At 44.0% G+C, this 17,608-nt stretch overlaps 1 protein-coding gene across 1 annotated transcript; it reads left to right on the top strand.

Annotated features, from left to right (window-relative positions):
* The first annotated feature begins 14,030 nt into the window (after positions 1–14,030).
* LOC109760243 (uncharacterized) lies at positions 14,031–15,505 on the top strand. Its single transcript, XM_020319078.4, has one exon. The coding sequence runs from the start codon at positions 14,243–14,245 to the stop codon at positions 15,320–15,322; it is 1,080 nt and encodes a 359-aa protein (XP_020174667.1). The 5' UTR covers positions 14,031–14,242; the 3' UTR covers positions 15,323–15,505.
* The last annotated feature ends 2,103 nt before the right edge of the window (positions 15,506–17,608 follow it).

The following is a 17,608-nucleotide window of genomic DNA, read 5'->3' as shown; positions in this document are numbered from 1 at the left end:
GTAGACCGACTCCTGCCTGCATCTACTACTATTACTCCACACATCGACCGCTATCCAGCATGCATCTAGAGTATTAAGTTCATAAGAACGGAGTAACACTTTAAGCAAGATGACATGATGTAGAGGGATAAACTCATGCAATATGATATAAACCCCATCTTTTTATCCTCGATGGCAATAATACAATATGTGTCGTTTCCCCTACTATCACTGGGATCGAGCACCGCAAGATTGAACCCAAAGCTAAGCACTTCTCCCATTGCAAGAAAGATCAATCTAGTAGGCCAAACCAAACTGATAATTCGAAAAGACTTGCAAAGATAACCAATCATACATAAAAGAATTCAGAGGATATTCAAATATTGTTCATAGATAATCTTGATCATAAACCCACAATTCATCGGATCTCGACAAACACACTGCAAAAGAAGATTACATCGAATAGATCTCCAAGAGTATCAAGGAGAACTTTGTATTAAGATCCAAAGAGAGAGAAGAAGCCATCTAGCTAATAACTATGGACCCGAAGGTCTGAGGTAAACTACTCACACATCATCGGAGAGGCTATGGTGTTGATGTAGAAGCCCTCGGTGATCAATGCCCCCTCCGACGGAGCGCCGAAAAAGGCCCCAAGATGGGATCTCACAGTACAGAAGGTTGCGGCGGTGGAAATAGGGTTTTGGCTCCTCCTCTGATGTTTTCGGGTACGTAGGTATACATAGGAGGAAGAAGTAGGTCGGTGGATCCACGAGGGGCCCACGAGGGTGGAGGGCGCGCCCCCTGCCTCGTGGCCTCCTCGTTGATTGCTTGACGTCCACTCCAAGTTCTCTGGATCACGTTTGTTCAGAAAATCACGTTCCCGAAGGTTTCATTCCGTTTGGACTCCATTTGATATTCCTTTCCTTCGAAACACTGAAATAGGCCAAAAAACAGCAATTTGGGCTGGGCCTCCGGTTAATAGGTTATTCCCAAAAATAATATAAAAGTGTATAATAAAGCCTATTGAACATCCAAAACAGATAATATAATAGCATGGAACAATAAAAAATTATAGATACGTTGGAGACGTATCAAGCATCCCCAAGCTTAATTCCTGCTCGTCCTCGAGTAGGTAAATGATAAAAACAGGATTTTTGATGTGGAATGCTTCTTAGCATAATTTTCAATGTAATTCTTTTTATTGTGGCATGAATATTTAGATCCGAAAGATTCAAGATAAAAGTTTAATGTTGACATAAAAACAATAATGCTTCAAACATGCTAACCAAGCAATTATGTCTTATCAAAATAACAAAGCCAAAGAAAGCTCATCCCTACAAAATCATATAGTTAGGCCATGCTTCAATTTCGTCACACAAAACGTTCTTATCATGCATAACCCTGATGACAAGCCGAGCAATTGGTTCATACTTTTTAACGCACTTCAGCCTTTTCAACCCTTACGCAATACATGAGCGCAAGCCATGGATATAGCACTATGGGTGGAATAAAGTATAATTATGGGGGTTATGTGAGAAGACAAAAAGGTAGAAAGTCTCACACTGACGCGGCTAATCAATAGGCTATGGAGATGCCCATCAATTGATGTCAATGAGAGGAGTATGGATTGCCATGCAACGGATGCGCTAGAGCTATAAATATATGAAAGCTCAACAAAAGAAACTAAGTGGGTGTGCATCCAACTTGCTTGCTCACGAAGACCTAGGGCATTTTGAGGAAGCCCATCATTGGAATATACAAGCCAAGTTCTATAATGAAAAATTCCCACTAGTATATGAAAGTGACAACATAGGAGACTTCTCTATCATGAAGATCACGGTGCTACTTTGAAGCACAAGTGTGGAAAAAGGATAGTAACATTGTCCCTTCTCTCTTTTTCTCTCGTTTTTTCTTCTCTTTTTTTCTCTTTTTTTGTTGGGCCTTCTCTTTTTCTTTTCTTTGGCCTCTTTTTTTTAGTCCGGAATCTCATCGCGACTTGTGGGGGAATCATAGTCTCCATCATCCTTTCCTCACATGGGACAATGCTCTAATAGTGATGATCATCACACTTTTATTACTTACAACTCAAGAATTACAACTCAATACTTAGAACAAAATATGACTCTATGTGAATGCCTCCGGTGGTGTACCGGGATATGCAATGAATCAAGAGTGACATGTATAAAAAATTATGAAAGGTGGCTTTGCCACAAATACGATGTCAACTACATGATCATGCAAAGCAATATGACAATGATGGAGCGTGTCATAATAAACGGAACGGTGGTAAGTTGCATGCAATATATCTCGGAATGGCTATGGAAATGCCATGATAGGTAGGTATGGTGGCTGTTTTGAGGAAGATATAAGGAGGTTTATGTGTGATAGAGCGTACCATATCACGGGGTTTGAAAGCACCGGCGAAGTTTGCACCAACTCTCAAGGCGAGAAAGGGCAATGCACGGTACCGTAGAGGCTAGAAAATTGTGGAAGGTTGAGAGTGCGTATAATCCATGGACTCACATTAGTCATACAAAACTCATATACTTATTGCAAAAGTTTATTAGCCCTCGAAGCAAAGTACTACTACGCATGCCCCTAGAAGGATAGATTGGTAGGAAAAGACCATCGCTCGTCCCCGACCGCCACTCATAAGGAAAGCAATAAAAGAACACCTTATGTGTCAAAATTGTCACACAACTTTTACCATACGTGCATGCTACGGGACTTGCCAACCTTGACACAAGTATTTATCAATTTCATAATTACTCAACTAGCACACTCTAATATTACCACCTTTATATCTCAAAATACTTATCAAGTATCAAACTTCTCACGATATTCAATGAACTCAATATGGAAGTTTTTATTATACTCATCTTGGATGCCTATCATATTAGGAATAATTTCACAATTAAAGCAAATTACCATGCTGTTTAAGACTCTCAAAATAATATAAGTGAAGCATGAGAGATCAATAATTTCTATAAAATAAAACCACCACCATGCTCTAAAAGATATAAGCGAAGCACTCAAGCAAAAACTATATAGCTCAAAAGATATAAGTGAAGCACATAGAGTATTCTAACAAATTCCGAATCATGTGTGTCTCTCTCAAAAGGTGTGTACAGCAAGGATGATTGTGGTAAACTAAAAAGCAAAGACTCAAATCATACAAGACGCTCCAAGCAAAACACATATCATGTGGTGAATAAAAATATATCCCCAAGTAAAGTTACCGATAGACGAAGACGAAAGAGGGGATGCCTTCCGGGGCATCCCCAAGCTTAGGCTTTTGGTTGTCCTTGAATTTTACCTTGGGGTGCCTTGGGCATCCCCAAGATTAGGCTCTTGCCAAGCCTTGTTCCATAATCCATCAAATCTTTACCCAAAAATTGAAAACTTCACAACACAAAACTCAACAGAAAATCTCATGAGCTCCGTTAGCGAAATAAAACAAACCACCACTTTAAGGTACTGTAATGAACTCATTCTTTATTTATATTGGTGTTAAACCTACTGTATTCCAACTTCTCTATGGTTTATAAGCTCTTTTACTAGCCATAGATTCATCAAAATAAGCAAACAACACACGAAAAACAGAATCTGTCAAAAACAGAACAGTCTGTAGTAATCTGTATCTAACACAAACTTCTGCAACTCAGAAAAATCTACCAAAATAGGAAGACCTAGACAATTTGTTTCTTGATCTACTGCAATTCGAATCAGTATTTTATCACGTTCTGGTGATTTTAAACAATTGTTTTCGTGAACAGAAAGTTTCTGGAATTTTCAGCAAGATCAAATAACTATCATCCAAGAAGATCCTATAGGTTTCACTTGGCACAAACACTAATTAAAACATAAAAACAAATCTAACCAGAGGCTAGATCAAGGATTTATTGAATAACAGCAAGGAAAAATATTAGGTTGTCTCCCAACAAGCGATTTTCTTTAAAGCCTTTTAGCTAGGCATTGATAATTTTAATGATGCTCACATGAAAGACAAGAATTGAAGCGCAAAGAGAGCATCATAAAACACGTGACAAACACATCTGAGTCTAACATACTTCCTATGCATAGGCATATTATAAGCAAACAAATTTGCAAGGCAAGCAAAAACTAGCATATGCAAGGAAGAAGAAAGTGACGATAGCAATCTCAACATGAAGAGAGGTAATTTAGTAACATGAAAATTTCTACAACCATATTTTCCTCTCTCATAATAATTACATGATTGATCATAAGAAAATTCAACAAAATAGCTATCACATAAAATATTCTTAACACGATCCACATGTATGCAAAGTCGACACGGATTATCATAAAATAAAGTCATGACCTCTCCAAACCCACTTTTCTATAAAAAATCATAAGATTAAACATTATCCAAATATGTGGGATCTAAGGTTGACACTCCAAACCCACTTTCAATACTATTGCAAACATTATTATCAATCTCATGTTCATCATGGGGCTTAAATAAATTTTCTAGATCATAAGAAGAATCACCCCAATCATGATCATTGCAACAAGTAGTAGACATAGCAAAACTAGCATCCCCAAGCTTAGGGTTTTGCATATCATTAACACAATAGACGTTAATAGAATTTCTAATAACATCATTGCAATCATGCTTTTTATTTAAAGATCTATCGTGAATCACTTCATAAAGCACTTCATCACAATTTTCAGATTCACAGATTTCAAGCAAAACCTTATAAAGATAATCTAGTGCACCCAAATCACTAGGAATTGGTTCATCCTAATTGGATCTCTTAAAAAGATTGGCAAGCGGATGAGGATCCATAGATCTTAGGTTCTCTGTTTAGCAATAAATACACAATTATTCCAACCAAACGAGCAAATGAGCGAAGTAAGACATCAAGGCAAACGAAAAGACGAACAGAAGAAGGGCGAATAAAACGGCAAGGGTGAAGTGAGGGAGAGGAAAACGAGAGGCAAATGGCAAATAATGTAATGCGAGGGATAAGAGTTTGTGATGGGTACTTGGTATGTCTTGACTTGTGTGTATACTCCCCGGCAACGGCGCCAGAAATCCTTCTTGCTACCTCTTGAGCACTGCGTTGGTTTTCCCTTGAAGAGGAAAGGGTGGTGCAGTAAAGTAGCGTAAGTATTTCCCTCAGTTTTTGAGAACCAAGGTATCAATCCGGTAGGAGACCACGCTCAAGTCCCACGCACCTACACAAACAAATAAGAACCTTGCAACCAACGCGATAAAGGGGTTGTCAATCCCTTCACAGCCACTTGCAAAAGTGATATCTGATAGAGATGATAAGATAGTATTTTTGGTATTTTCATGATAAAGACTAAAAGTAAAGAAAGCAAAATAAACGGTAATAGAAATAATGATAGATTAATATGATAGAGAATAGACCCGGGGGCCATAGGTTTCACTAGTGGCTTCTCTCAAGAGCATAAGTATTACGGTGGGTAAACAAATTACTGTCGAGCAATTGATAGAATTGAGCATAGTTATGAGAATATCTAGGTATGATCATGTATATAGGCATCACGTCCGCGACAAGTAGACCGACTCCTGCCTGCATCTACTACTATTACTCCACACATCGACCGCTATCCAGCATGCATCTAGAGTATTAAGTTCATAAGAACGGAGTAACGCTTTAAGCAAGCTGACATGATGTAGAGGGATAAACTCATGCAATATGGTATAAACCCCATATTTTTATCCTCAATGGCAACAATACAATACGTGTCGTCTCCCCTACTGTCACTGGGATCGAACACCGCAAGATTGAACCCAAAGCTAAGCACTTCTCCCATTGCAAGAAAGATCAATCTAGTAGGCCAAACCAAACTGATAATTCGAAGAGACTTGCAAAGATAACCAATCATACATAAAAGAATTCAGAGGAGATTCAAATATTGTTCATAGATAATCTTGATCATAAACCCATAATTCATCGGATCTCGACAAACACACCGCAAAAGAAGATTACATCGAATAGATCTCCAAGAGAATCGAGGAGAACTTTGTATTGAGATCCAAAGAGAGAGAAGAAGCCATCTAGCTAATAACTATGGACCCGAAGGTCTGAGGTAAACTACTCACACATCATCGGAGAGGCTATGGTGTTGATGTAGAAGCCCTCGGTGATCATTGCCCCCTCCGGCAGAGCGCCGGAAAAGGCCCCAAGATGGGATCGCATGGGTACAGAAGGTTGCGGCGGTGGAAATAGGGTTTTGGCTCCTCCTCTGATGTTTTCGGGGTACGTAGGTATATATAGGAGGAAGAAGTAGGTCGGTGGAGCCACGAGGGGCCCACGAGGGTGGAGGGCGCGCCTATGAGGGGTAGGCGCGCCCCCTGCCTCGTGGCCTCCTCGTTGATTGCTTGACGTCCACTCCAAATCCTCTGGATCACGTTTGTTCAGAAAATCACGTTCCCGAAGGTTTCATTCCGTTTGGACTCCGTTTGATATTCCTTTCCTTCGAAACACTGAAATAGGAAAAAAACAGCAATTTGGGCTGGGCCTCCGGTTAATAGGTTAGTCCCAAAAATAATATAAAAGTGTATAATAAAGCCCATTGAACATCAAAAATAGATAATATAATAGCATGGAAAATTCAAAAATTATAGATACGTTGGAGACGTATCAGTGACAATCATAAAAATGGCAAGAGGAGCCGCGTTGCGGGATGTCCTTCGTCGACCTTTCTGTATGTCCCAATGCCTGAAGTCGGAGTTGTAGCATTGCAAGGGCGACGTGGCGGCAACAATGCCATGTGATGGTCATGTCGAGCTACGCAAGTCACGCTTTTTCTCTCTGGTGAGGCTCGTTATCGATGTCGGAGCTACCTAGTTCTCGATGCATTTGGTCGACTATTTGGCATAGGCTCCCAGGATTTTCGAGCTTCATTCGGTCTAAGGGCTCCTGGTTTGTTGGTTTTCATGGCCGTCCCTAGCATTTCGAATGCCCTTATGCGAACTGGGTAGAATGGTCCCACTAGTGTAAAAATAATGAAATATTATATAACTTCACCGTATATTTCGTTATTTAAAATTATGAATGTCTAATTCCACGGTCGAATGTAGCGCTAGCCACCTTGCCATAAATTTTTTGTCTACAAACATTGCAGATTTACTATACACACTACTAGGGAAAACCTTATACACAGAATCTTAGCAGCAGCGCGGTTTAAAAACAGACGCTACTGCTAATTAGCAGTAGCGAGCTTCAGGAAACCGCGCTACTAATAGCACGGTAGCAGTAGTGGTCTAGTTGAAACAAGCGCTACTACTATAATTGCCACGGCGTTGCCCCCAGGCTAGATATAGTAGTAGCGCCCTTCCAAGGACGCGCTACTGCTTAAGTACTTAGTAGCAACGTTTTTCTTCAAAACACGCTACTGCTAAGTATTGCACCTAATTAAGTTTAGTCCTATACTGCTAAGAGAACAAGGTGTTTACCACCTTAAATATGTTACTTCTCAAACTATCTCGAGCACTTGGTGTTCATTGAACTATATGTGTAGGATTTGTGGTTGCAATATGAATCTTCACCAGTGCCTATACAGGTACTGTGAGGATTCATGTTGACTATTTAGATTCTACACAAAAAGATCAATGATAACCAATGTATATATTTGAAGTTTTTACATGCTTAGACTTAGCAGTAGCGTTTTTTCAGGGCAAAGTGCTACTGATATTATAAAACAGAAAGGAATAGCTGTAGCGCGTTTCGCTTGACATGCTATAGCTAACTTAGCTATAGCGCGTTCCGACAAAACGCGCTGCTGCTAGTTTGACTTAACCCCCGGCCGCGCGGGCTCAAAATTTCGCTAAGTCCTTCCCCTCCACTTCCCCATCTCCCCCAACTGCTCCATCGCCGCCGTCGCCCTACCGCTCTCGACCTCACCGCCGCCGCCCTCAACCACACTGTTGCCTCCGCCCGCCGCACACCCTCGACGCCGCCCCCGACCCCGACATCGACGCCGCCCTCCGCCGCGCGCCCGAGCCCCGACCCCGTCCTCGACGCCGCCTGCCCCTCCCTCGCCACAGTCACCGTAAGGCTCTGCCTCTCCTCTCCCTACCCTCCTCTCTCTCTGCTAGGGCAATTCATATATGTGTTGATGCTGTGTTAATGTTCATATGAACCCTAGGTGTTCATATGAACCCTAGATTTGTTTAGGGCAGTAGGCATTTTTTAGCATTTAGGAAAAATGATTAGCAATTTTTTTAGGAAATTAGCTAGGGCAAATTTTTATGAAAATGCCTAAACAGTAATTTCATTCAAAAAACAAAAAATAGAATTGTTTTTCTTTCAAAAACTTGGTTAAACTAATTGTAGCTATGTAAACAAAAAACAAGATTGTTGTTATATGATATATGTCATTGATGTTCATTTGCATATTCCATTATTGAAGTGGTTCGATTGTGCCCAAGTGGCTTTGTTGTTTCCAGGGAATGAAGTCGAGTGGCCTATGTTTTGCCGGAATGTTGATTCATTTTCGTTCCGGCAAATTTCAGGTTCTCGATTTGTCCACTTTTTAGTTAAAGTCATGCCAAAATTTTCCGTGAATTTCGGCATGACTTGTGCTACAAACTAGGACATATCGAGTGCCCAGGATTTGCCACACCGGGTAGGAGTCAACATTCCTGCAAAGCATAGGCCTTTTTTATGTCATTATTCATTGTATTAGGTATAGAATTAATTGACTAGATTTAATCGTAAGAACTAGTTGAATTAATAGAACTAGTTGAACATGTCACATTTGTTGTTATTTTTTAGTTAGAGCAATTTTTCCCGCATCGACGTCAACGATGCCTATACCGCATCCTCGTCGTCGAGTCGGCGGAGGACACCTGCGTCACCAAATGGGCCATGTCCGGGACTGGCCTCCGCCGAGGTGGTACTGGGAGGCGCTACCTACCGGGGGGCGCAGGTTGGTGAGGAGCCAGCCTGTCGTTGACCCGAACCTTCTTTGGTGGTGGTCGCGTGGGCCAGTGACGGTCCAGAGGCTCGAGGACCCCGCGGAGGTGGTGCGTCACCGTGTCAGTGAGGACGCGCACGTCCGTCGCTACTTGTTTGCGTTGGAGCACAGGTTCTCCAATACCTGGCAGGTTCTCCAGGGATCTCACTGGAGCTATGATCCTGTGATGGTTCCTTCTCTTTGGGTGTCCACCGCCCGCACCGATACCCGTCGTGCGCTAGGGTTTTAGTTGTATTAGTGATGTTATATGTATGATACTATTCGGGATGTATTAGTGATAATATTCGACGATGTACGGACGCATGAGATGATTTACTTTTGCTTATTGAATGCATGCTAATTTGAATACTTATTTATTTTACGATTTGGTTTTGCTTATTGAATGCTCATGTCAATATGAGTCCTATAAGATATTTTGAAATGTATATCTTGTGTTGCTCAAATAGGATATGTGCTTGCCCAAGTGGCCGGTCATGTTTGCAGGTTACACCTCCGAGTGGCCTATGTTTTGCCGGAGTGTTGATTCATTTCCGTTCCGGCAAATTTCAGGCGCTCGATATGTCCTATTTTAGCAAAGGTCATGCCGGATTTTTCCATGAATTTTGGCATGACTTGTGCCAGAATATGTAGGAAATATCGAGTGCCCCAGATTTGTGTGTTGAGTATCCTGGTAGTTGTCTTCGGTCGATTTTCAATTAATGTTTCAACTATGAACATAGGAAATGTCTGACAACGAAAAGGATTTCGGTATTTGCAAATACTGCGAAGACGAGCGTGGCCTGTGCAACGGAATCTTCCTAGATATGATAAGCGCTTCAGCATCAAGCTGGACGAGAACTTCGAAGTGGATACAGTAAGTCACAACGACAAGTCTTTTTTCATAATTAAGCATGACATCTGCTTCATTTTCTTCAACTTATAATTTAATTTTTTACTATTCTACTAGCGTATCCCCTGCCATGCAAGAGTTTTTGTCTTAGATAAGATAGGTTTCAGTCGTACTATGGAGGTAAAGAAAGTTTACTTGAAGACCGAGCATGGTTGTATTTTCCACGCAAAATTATACAACGCAGACGACTACACCTATTTTGGATGCAAAACTTGGCGAGCACTATGCAAGACTTATGCATTTGAGCCTGATATGGTTATCACCTTTGATATTCGTCCGGAAGATGATATTGAAAGTAATATCGACATCTGGGTCGATGTGCAGACGCCTCCAGTTATACCATTATGTGAGTTTCTCAACCATATTTATGTCTTTGATATTGTTTATTCAAAAATAGTTGACAACTAATTTATATTGTCAGCTTATTTCCGTTCAAGCAAACATGTCCAGCACTTGGTAGACAGGACCTACTACTGTCCCGGGGCTGAACTAAACTGCGAGGAGCTAAGTCATTATGTTTCATGGCTTGAGGATCTTCATACTGTCAAGACAAATTTTCTTCTTGCACTTAAAAATGTTAGTACTGAAAACGTGCGACCAATAGTGTTCGTACTGAACTACGGTCACATCTATTTAGGAAAGATGGTAAGATTTTTACTATTTGTCCCCAGTGCATCTTTTGCATACATTATTTTTAAGCTAAACTTCATTGTAAGTATGTTACTATACGATGTTCTTCAACAGGGACTCCCGATGAATGTTGTGCCTCATGGGATCGAGACTAAAGGTACCATGAGTATTGTTAGCTTACGACCAAGATATCCTACAATGCACTTTAGTGCATTCAGGATTTCTAATAGCGAGGAATGCTTAATAGTGAAAGACTGGACCAAATTTGTGATGGAGGAGTGCAGAGAAGTACTAGGAGGCAGCAATCAGAAGCGTAGCCCATGATTAGGAGACAGGTTCATCTACATGCTCTAACTTGATGAAGGAGGAGAGCTACACATGTTTTATGTTATTTTACCTGAGAGAGAGCAGCATGAGTGATTAGCTAGCTAGAAATGAGTTTGAAGATGATGATGTGCTACACTATGACTATGATGATTAAATAGCTAGTGTTGATGGTAATGACTATGATGATTATTATTAGCTAGTGTTGGTGGTGATTAGATAGCTACCGCATTTAGTGTTGGTGGTGATTAGCTAGCTAGAATGAGTTTGAAGATGATGATGTGCTACACTATGACTATGGTGATTAAATAAATATTGTTGGTGGTAATGACTATGATGATGATTAAATAGCTTGTGCTGGCGGATTAGATTCAAGTGGAGGCAACATGTGGTGCACATCGAAAGTACTACTAGTCCAAACTAGATCAAGTTTGGATTAGTAGTATACTTTTGACATGCACCACATATTGCCTCCATTTGAACCTAACCCACCTTCATTTGACACACTGTTATGGACATAATGATATAAACCTTATAATTGGTATTGTACCCAAATTTGTATAACGGCGTATAAATATACTAAAAAAGAAAAAAAAAGAAAAAAGGAATACTAGTAGCGATGGATAGTAAACACGCTGCTACTAGCTAGATTAGCAGCAGCGCGGGAGAGAACAAGCGCCGCCGCTATGTGTCTTAGCAGTAGCGCGTGTCGCACGCGCTACTGCAAGTAATAGCTGTAGCGCCTTATTAGTAGCGCGGCAGCCCGCGCTACTAGTGGGCATTAAACCCGCGCTACTACTAGGGTTTTCCCTAACAGTGACATACAAGTACACATTTTTTAGGGGTATAACCAAGTTTTATTGATCAAAAACCACATGTAGTGCGATTACAAAAGGATCAAGGGGTTGGACCAGTCAAACATGTCGCCCCTAAACAAGAGAGTGAGAAAACTTGGCTAAGCTATCGACATCATAATTAGCAGCTCGGCTTTCATAGGTGAAATTACAATTAAACATTATCATCTTTTGCTTGATCTCACTGATGATGTTTCCATAAACTCCATGACTTTCTCTCTAGATGTCATTCATTATCTGCTTCGAGTCCAAGGCGACGACGAAGTTGCTTACCATCAGATCCTCTGCTAGAGAAAGAGCCTCTCGGGAAGCAATAGCTTCGAGCGTCGCAACAACGTCTATACCACGAATTACCAAAGTAGAGTTTCCCATATAGTTTCCTTCTACATCTCTACAAAATAGCCATTGCCTAGCCCCTTATCTGATTCCTTGTGATACCCGCGTCAACGTGGATCTTTACATACCCAGGTGGCGGGGCTTTAGGCCGAACCATCGCACTCCCCCTGACATTCGGTGCTTTAGTTATCTTTGTTGGCAAATCATCTAGCTCCTATTATGAAATTGCATATGAAGTGATGTGTAGTTGCCGAACTCTAGGTAATTTCCTCGTGGATGGCCTTTCTTCATGCCCGCCAAATCGCCCAAAGGGTAATTGAAATCTCACAAATGCAGCATGCAATAATGTATCTATTATGAAAAAATCCACTGTTTGACGCTAGGCTCTATTGTTTCACACAAGTGTTCTGCCAATTCTCCATCGACGAGTGCCCAGATGCACTTGGGCATCGAACACTCAAGCATGGAACACTGCCAGGAGTACTCTGCGCCGCATAATCCACATGTACTCAAACTGGACATATTCATATGAGCTCTAACATCTTTGGTAGGTAAAGAGTGTTTTGCTAGCTAGCCTCTACAAGAACATTCGTATTCTGCCTGGGACCGGAGTTTTCCACAATAGTTTCCATGAGGTTGCATCATGGTCCAAGCTGGAGGAGGCCGACACGCAATCCAACCAGCCCTCTCTCCTCGTCTTTGTGTCCACCGTCATCCTATATGCCGATCTTATAGTAAATGTCCCACTTTTTTCAAAGTTCCATGCCCAGTGGTCAGGGATATTTGAAGTGCAAAGTGGGATCCGTAGGATGGCTGGAATGTTACAAGTACATAAGCGTAGGGTATGGGCTCTTGCTTGGTCTGCCCCCTAGGCGGTCGCACTCTTCACTATGGCCCAGGCCGGGCCTATCGGTCGTCCGCCATGGAGTCGGAGTCGTAGGCAATCATGTTGGTGTTTTCTCTTTTTTGGTGGTGTGTATGCGTGGGTCTGGTGAGTAGATATGCCTCCTGGAATGCCCTATCTTGCTGGTGTACTGGCGGTTTTCGCTCTTTTTCCGTAAATTAACTGGTTTCTCTTTCTTTCTCAGGGTTTCTCTTTCCCTCCTCTATCCCTTGGCGGCCAGGGCAACTCTTCCTTCCAGGCTTCACTGGTGAGCCCGTGGATTCGCCTCCCCCCTACCTGCCGCTCTAGCGGACGGTAGCGGGGAGGGGAATCCCGGCGCCTTTGCTCCGGTCAGTGGTTTAGGTTAGGGTTTCCTAGTCCTCGCAGGTGCGGCGCTCGGGCGGATGGCTACGCTTCTTCATCGAGTTTGTCTTCCGGACTCCGATCCTCCTCGAGTTCATTCATCTGGACGTAGTCGTTGGAGCCCCGGCGCAGATTCCTGCCGTATGCTTGGGATGGTGAGGTTAGGGTTTCTCGTCATGTGGCCAGATTTGGTGCCAGGTGTTTCAGATCTATTCAAGGGTTCAACGACGATGACCGCAGCTCCAGGACGCTGGTCCATAGGGACACGTGCACGAAGACTTTGTGGCTGTCATCGACAAGGTCAAGCCAGCTGCGATGGGGGAGCAACAACAGTGGCACGTCGGTGGCTGGTTATGGCGGTTGTAATGGCCGTTCCGTGGTCTCGTAATCTCGATGTAATTTTTATGATGTTTCAGGTGCTTTGTACTTCCGGTGAATTTTGACGATATATCTGGATCATTTTTTAAAGAAAAGAAAGAAAAGAAAAACTGGCTACTAGATGCTTCTAGTCTTGGTCCACATGGTTTATCCCAATAACCATTTGAAAACCTCCAAGTGGTCGTTCTTATCCTCCGGTCCACCCCACGAATTTGAATTTCGCCTCCTCAAATTTCTTTCCTCCGAGGCCCGCCCTCGAGAATATCCCCGCCCTCCGTTTGATCCGTGCCGCGCGATACTCCCGAGCCAGGCCCAGGAGGAGGGGAGGGGAGGGAAATGAAGTGAAATCCCGAGAGTGCCCCTGAACCGACCGGCCCGTGCTCCCCACCCTTTTTCCCTTTTAGCCCCCGCCTCCTCCGCCACTCGTCCTCCGGCTTCCACCGCAACCCCACAACCGCACGCCACCAACACCCCCGCCGCATCCGCCCCACCCACCGACGAACCAAACCCTAACCCTAGCCCTTCCCCCCACCGCCGCCGCGCCGCGCTCCCATGGCGGGGCGCCGAGGCTGCTGAGCGCCAGCCCCCGATCGCGCGCGACGATGGATTGAGCCCGCCCGGACCCGAGGCATGGGGCCCAACCCTAGCCTGGACATGCTGGCCGCCGCCGCGGGGATGGAGTCGGCGGCCGAGGCGGCGGCGGCGGCGGCTGCGGCGGAGGCGCAGCCCAGGGGCCGCGTGGTGCGGATCATCGTGCACGACGCCGACGCCACCGACTCCTCCTCCAGCGAGGACGAGTCGGCGCCGCCGCCGCCGCTGGCCACGATGCCGACGACCAAGGAGGAGCGCCGGAGGGAGCGCAAGAAGCGCCGCCGCGTCATGGAGGCCGGGAGGAGGGAGGACTCGGGGCTGCCGCCGCCGCAGGCGTCCGCCGGGGCGCGCACGCCCTCGGTGCGCTACCGCGGCGTGCGCCAGCGCCGCTGGGGCAAGTTCGCCTCGGAGATCCGCGACCCGATCCAGGGCCGCCGCCTCTGGCTCGGCACCTTCGACACCGCCGAGGAGGCCGCCGCCGCCTACGACGCCGCCAAGATCCGCATCAGCGGGAGCCGCCGCCCGCCCGACGGCGCCACCACAGGCTGCTTCCCTTTCCCCTTCCCGCCGCCAGAGCCTGCCAAGCCGACCGTCCTGCGTCTTCCCATGCCGCAGCCTGCCAAGCCGACCATCCTGCGGCTTCCCATGCCACAGCCTGCCAAGCCGATTACCTCGCCGCCGCCGCCTCCTCCGCCTGAGCCCGCCAAGCCGGCCATCTCGCCGCCGCCTCTGCCAGCTAAGCCGTTCGCCCTCCCGTTGAAGCTGAGGCTGAAGCTTTCCTTCAATGCACAGGTCAAGGACAAGGGTTGGAACTGGTGCTCTGCAGGCGATGTCAAGGAGGAGGAGGGCGGGGGCTGTGATGGCGAGGCAAAGGTTGGGGATGTGAGCATTGCAGGCGAGGTCAAGGTGGAGGCTGTGGGCTGTGCAGGGGAGGTCAAGGTGGAGGCTGTGGGCTGTGCAGATGGGTCGAAGGAGGCCGGCGGTAGCTCTGAGGTCCAGGCGGTCAAGCCGATGTGGGCAATGATCACCGGGAAACGAAAGAAGCGGTCAGGCTGCGGCACCCGTGTCGGCGCCCTCCACGCCTCCTCCGTCTGCGTCGAGGAAGTTGGCGGGACCTGAGGGAGGGTCCGACTATCCCCGTAATTACTATCGTTAGATCTTCTACTCTTCTGCCTAGCGTCGTCGTCCGAACTTCTTTGGTATTGTGTAATTTTTGTCAAGTACTAAACTCCTTGATGTGCAAACTCATGACCATCCTGTGATATGATTGTGGATGATTTAATGTATATACACCCTTCAATATGGTCGATAGTCGATGCCAAGGATATGCCGCTTTGATGTGCAATGAAACTGATGTACTATAATATCCAAACTAAAATTCTTTATTGAGATATATCATATATGTAGCTTTCATCTTGGATCAATATGAAAGTTAGTGGGAAACTATAGCAATCACTCCTGAAGTGGTAGTAGTTAAGAAATTGAGATGGTCTTTCCTTTTAGAATGATGGTCTTTGTGAATTCTTCTTGAGAACAGATGTGCTTGTGCCAGTTAGATCAGTACTGTTACTTGATTTGTCTCATGTGTCCATGTCCAGGTTCAGTTATTTTCCTCTGTAAGCTCTGTTTTATGTCATGTCCTGGTGGTGTTAACATCACCATGGCATGACTATTATATCACTTATTGAATGACTTGGTGGAATATGAATCTTGGTGACAGTAATGTTATGGTTGTAGAATTTGGCAATTTGCTTCATCGAGTTTTGTAGCTGAAATCTGCGGCATCTGTTGTTTCAATCTGATGCTGTTTTAATATTTGTGGTTTGAGTTCAGATGTTCTCATTTTTATCTTCACATCTAAAAACACACACGCACACAGCCTTTTCTGCTGTGTTGGTGCACATGGATGTGGAACAATGCTCAGTTTGGTAGAAAGATTTGGAGTCTTGCCCAACTTTGCCTAACTGTTCTGCTACGGGCACAGAAAAACATTTTTGTGTGGTGTGCTATGTGCTTGTCTCACCAATCTGGCCAACAAATCTCATGTTATCAGTCTGAGGGGCTGCAAGATTTCATCAACTGAAAAAAGTTCAATTCTAGTTGATCGTGCCGGTGCAGTAGTACTGTAGCACCACATGTTAGATGAGGAATTCAATACAGTAAGTACTGTACTTACTATGTCCTTGCCATATAAATCCTATTTTGATTGGTCAGACAACATTTCGATCACAATTATTCTATTAGCATAAGGTTTATGTGATATAAAATCACAATCAAAAGTAACTACTTTTTGGTAGGAATTACTTTTGATTTGATTGTGCCCTGGACCAGAAGGTGTCCAATGTTCTGCCTTCATATGGTCACAGGAAACTTGAGCTGGAAACCGAAAAGAAAAGGCTGGATACAACCCATTCCAGCAAGTATTTATTCAAACTTCACTAGATATGTCTTCAAATTTGAACAGGTCTGATCCCTAGTCGAATGTTTGAACACTTCTTAAGCTGCCTTTTCCACGAACATCGTGACCGATTCTTGTTTTCGCCGAGAATGTTCGAGGTATAAAATTACATCTGCAGATGCCTCTGCATCTCCAAAAAAACTATACGGCATTACCGTTGCAAATGTCTCCCAGGTGATTCCTGGCAGTAGCATATCCCATCTATCATGCCAAGCAGAGACAAACATGCCTGACACCAAAGCATGCCTGGAGCCACCTGTGGGCTATTGTATTCACTAGAAACAAAGAATCCAGTTTAGTAAGTATTCCCTCTGTCTGGATGTAACCTTTGATTGGTTAGACAGAGTTTTGTCCAACGATTATGCTATTAATACAAGGTTTATGTGAAATAAAATCATCATCGGAAGTAACTACTTCTGAATACAATTCAGCCGGTGATCTTGAGGTGTCCGGGCCAAAAGATGACCAATGTTCGGTGGGGAACTATGGCATTTGTGGCTTCTAAATCTTCCAGACTTATCTTGTATTCCCATGATCACTACTGTTTAATCAATAAAGTGTGTTTAGACTCAAAAAAGTAAGTAGTTAAGAATTTAGATGGTTTTTCTTTTTTAGATTGATTGATGTTCTTCTGAACAAATGTGCTTCTGCCCGTTAGATCAGTACTATTAAATGTTTTTTGTCCTAAGTGTCCATGTCCAGATTGAGTTATTTTCAGTTAAGGCCTTTGCAAACTCTGTTTTATGGCATGTCCTGGTGTTAGGTGTTAACATCACCATGGCATGACTGACTGTATCTCTTATTGAATGACTTGGTGGAATATGAGTCTTGGTGACAGTGATAATGTTATAATAGTAGAATTTGGCAACTCGCTTCATCCAGTTTTTAGCTCAAATGGGCGGCTTCTGATGCTTCAATCTGAAGCTGTTCCAATATTTGTGGTTTTA

This window comes from Aegilops tauschii, chromosome 5, assembly GCF_002575655.3.
Source record: "Aegilops tauschii subsp. strangulata cultivar AL8/78 chromosome 5, Aet v6.0, whole genome shotgun sequence".
In the NCBI taxonomy this organism is placed as follows: Eukaryota; Viridiplantae; Streptophyta; class Magnoliopsida; order Poales; family Poaceae; genus Aegilops; species Aegilops tauschii.
This window is presented reverse-complemented; position numbering and strand designations above follow the sequence as displayed.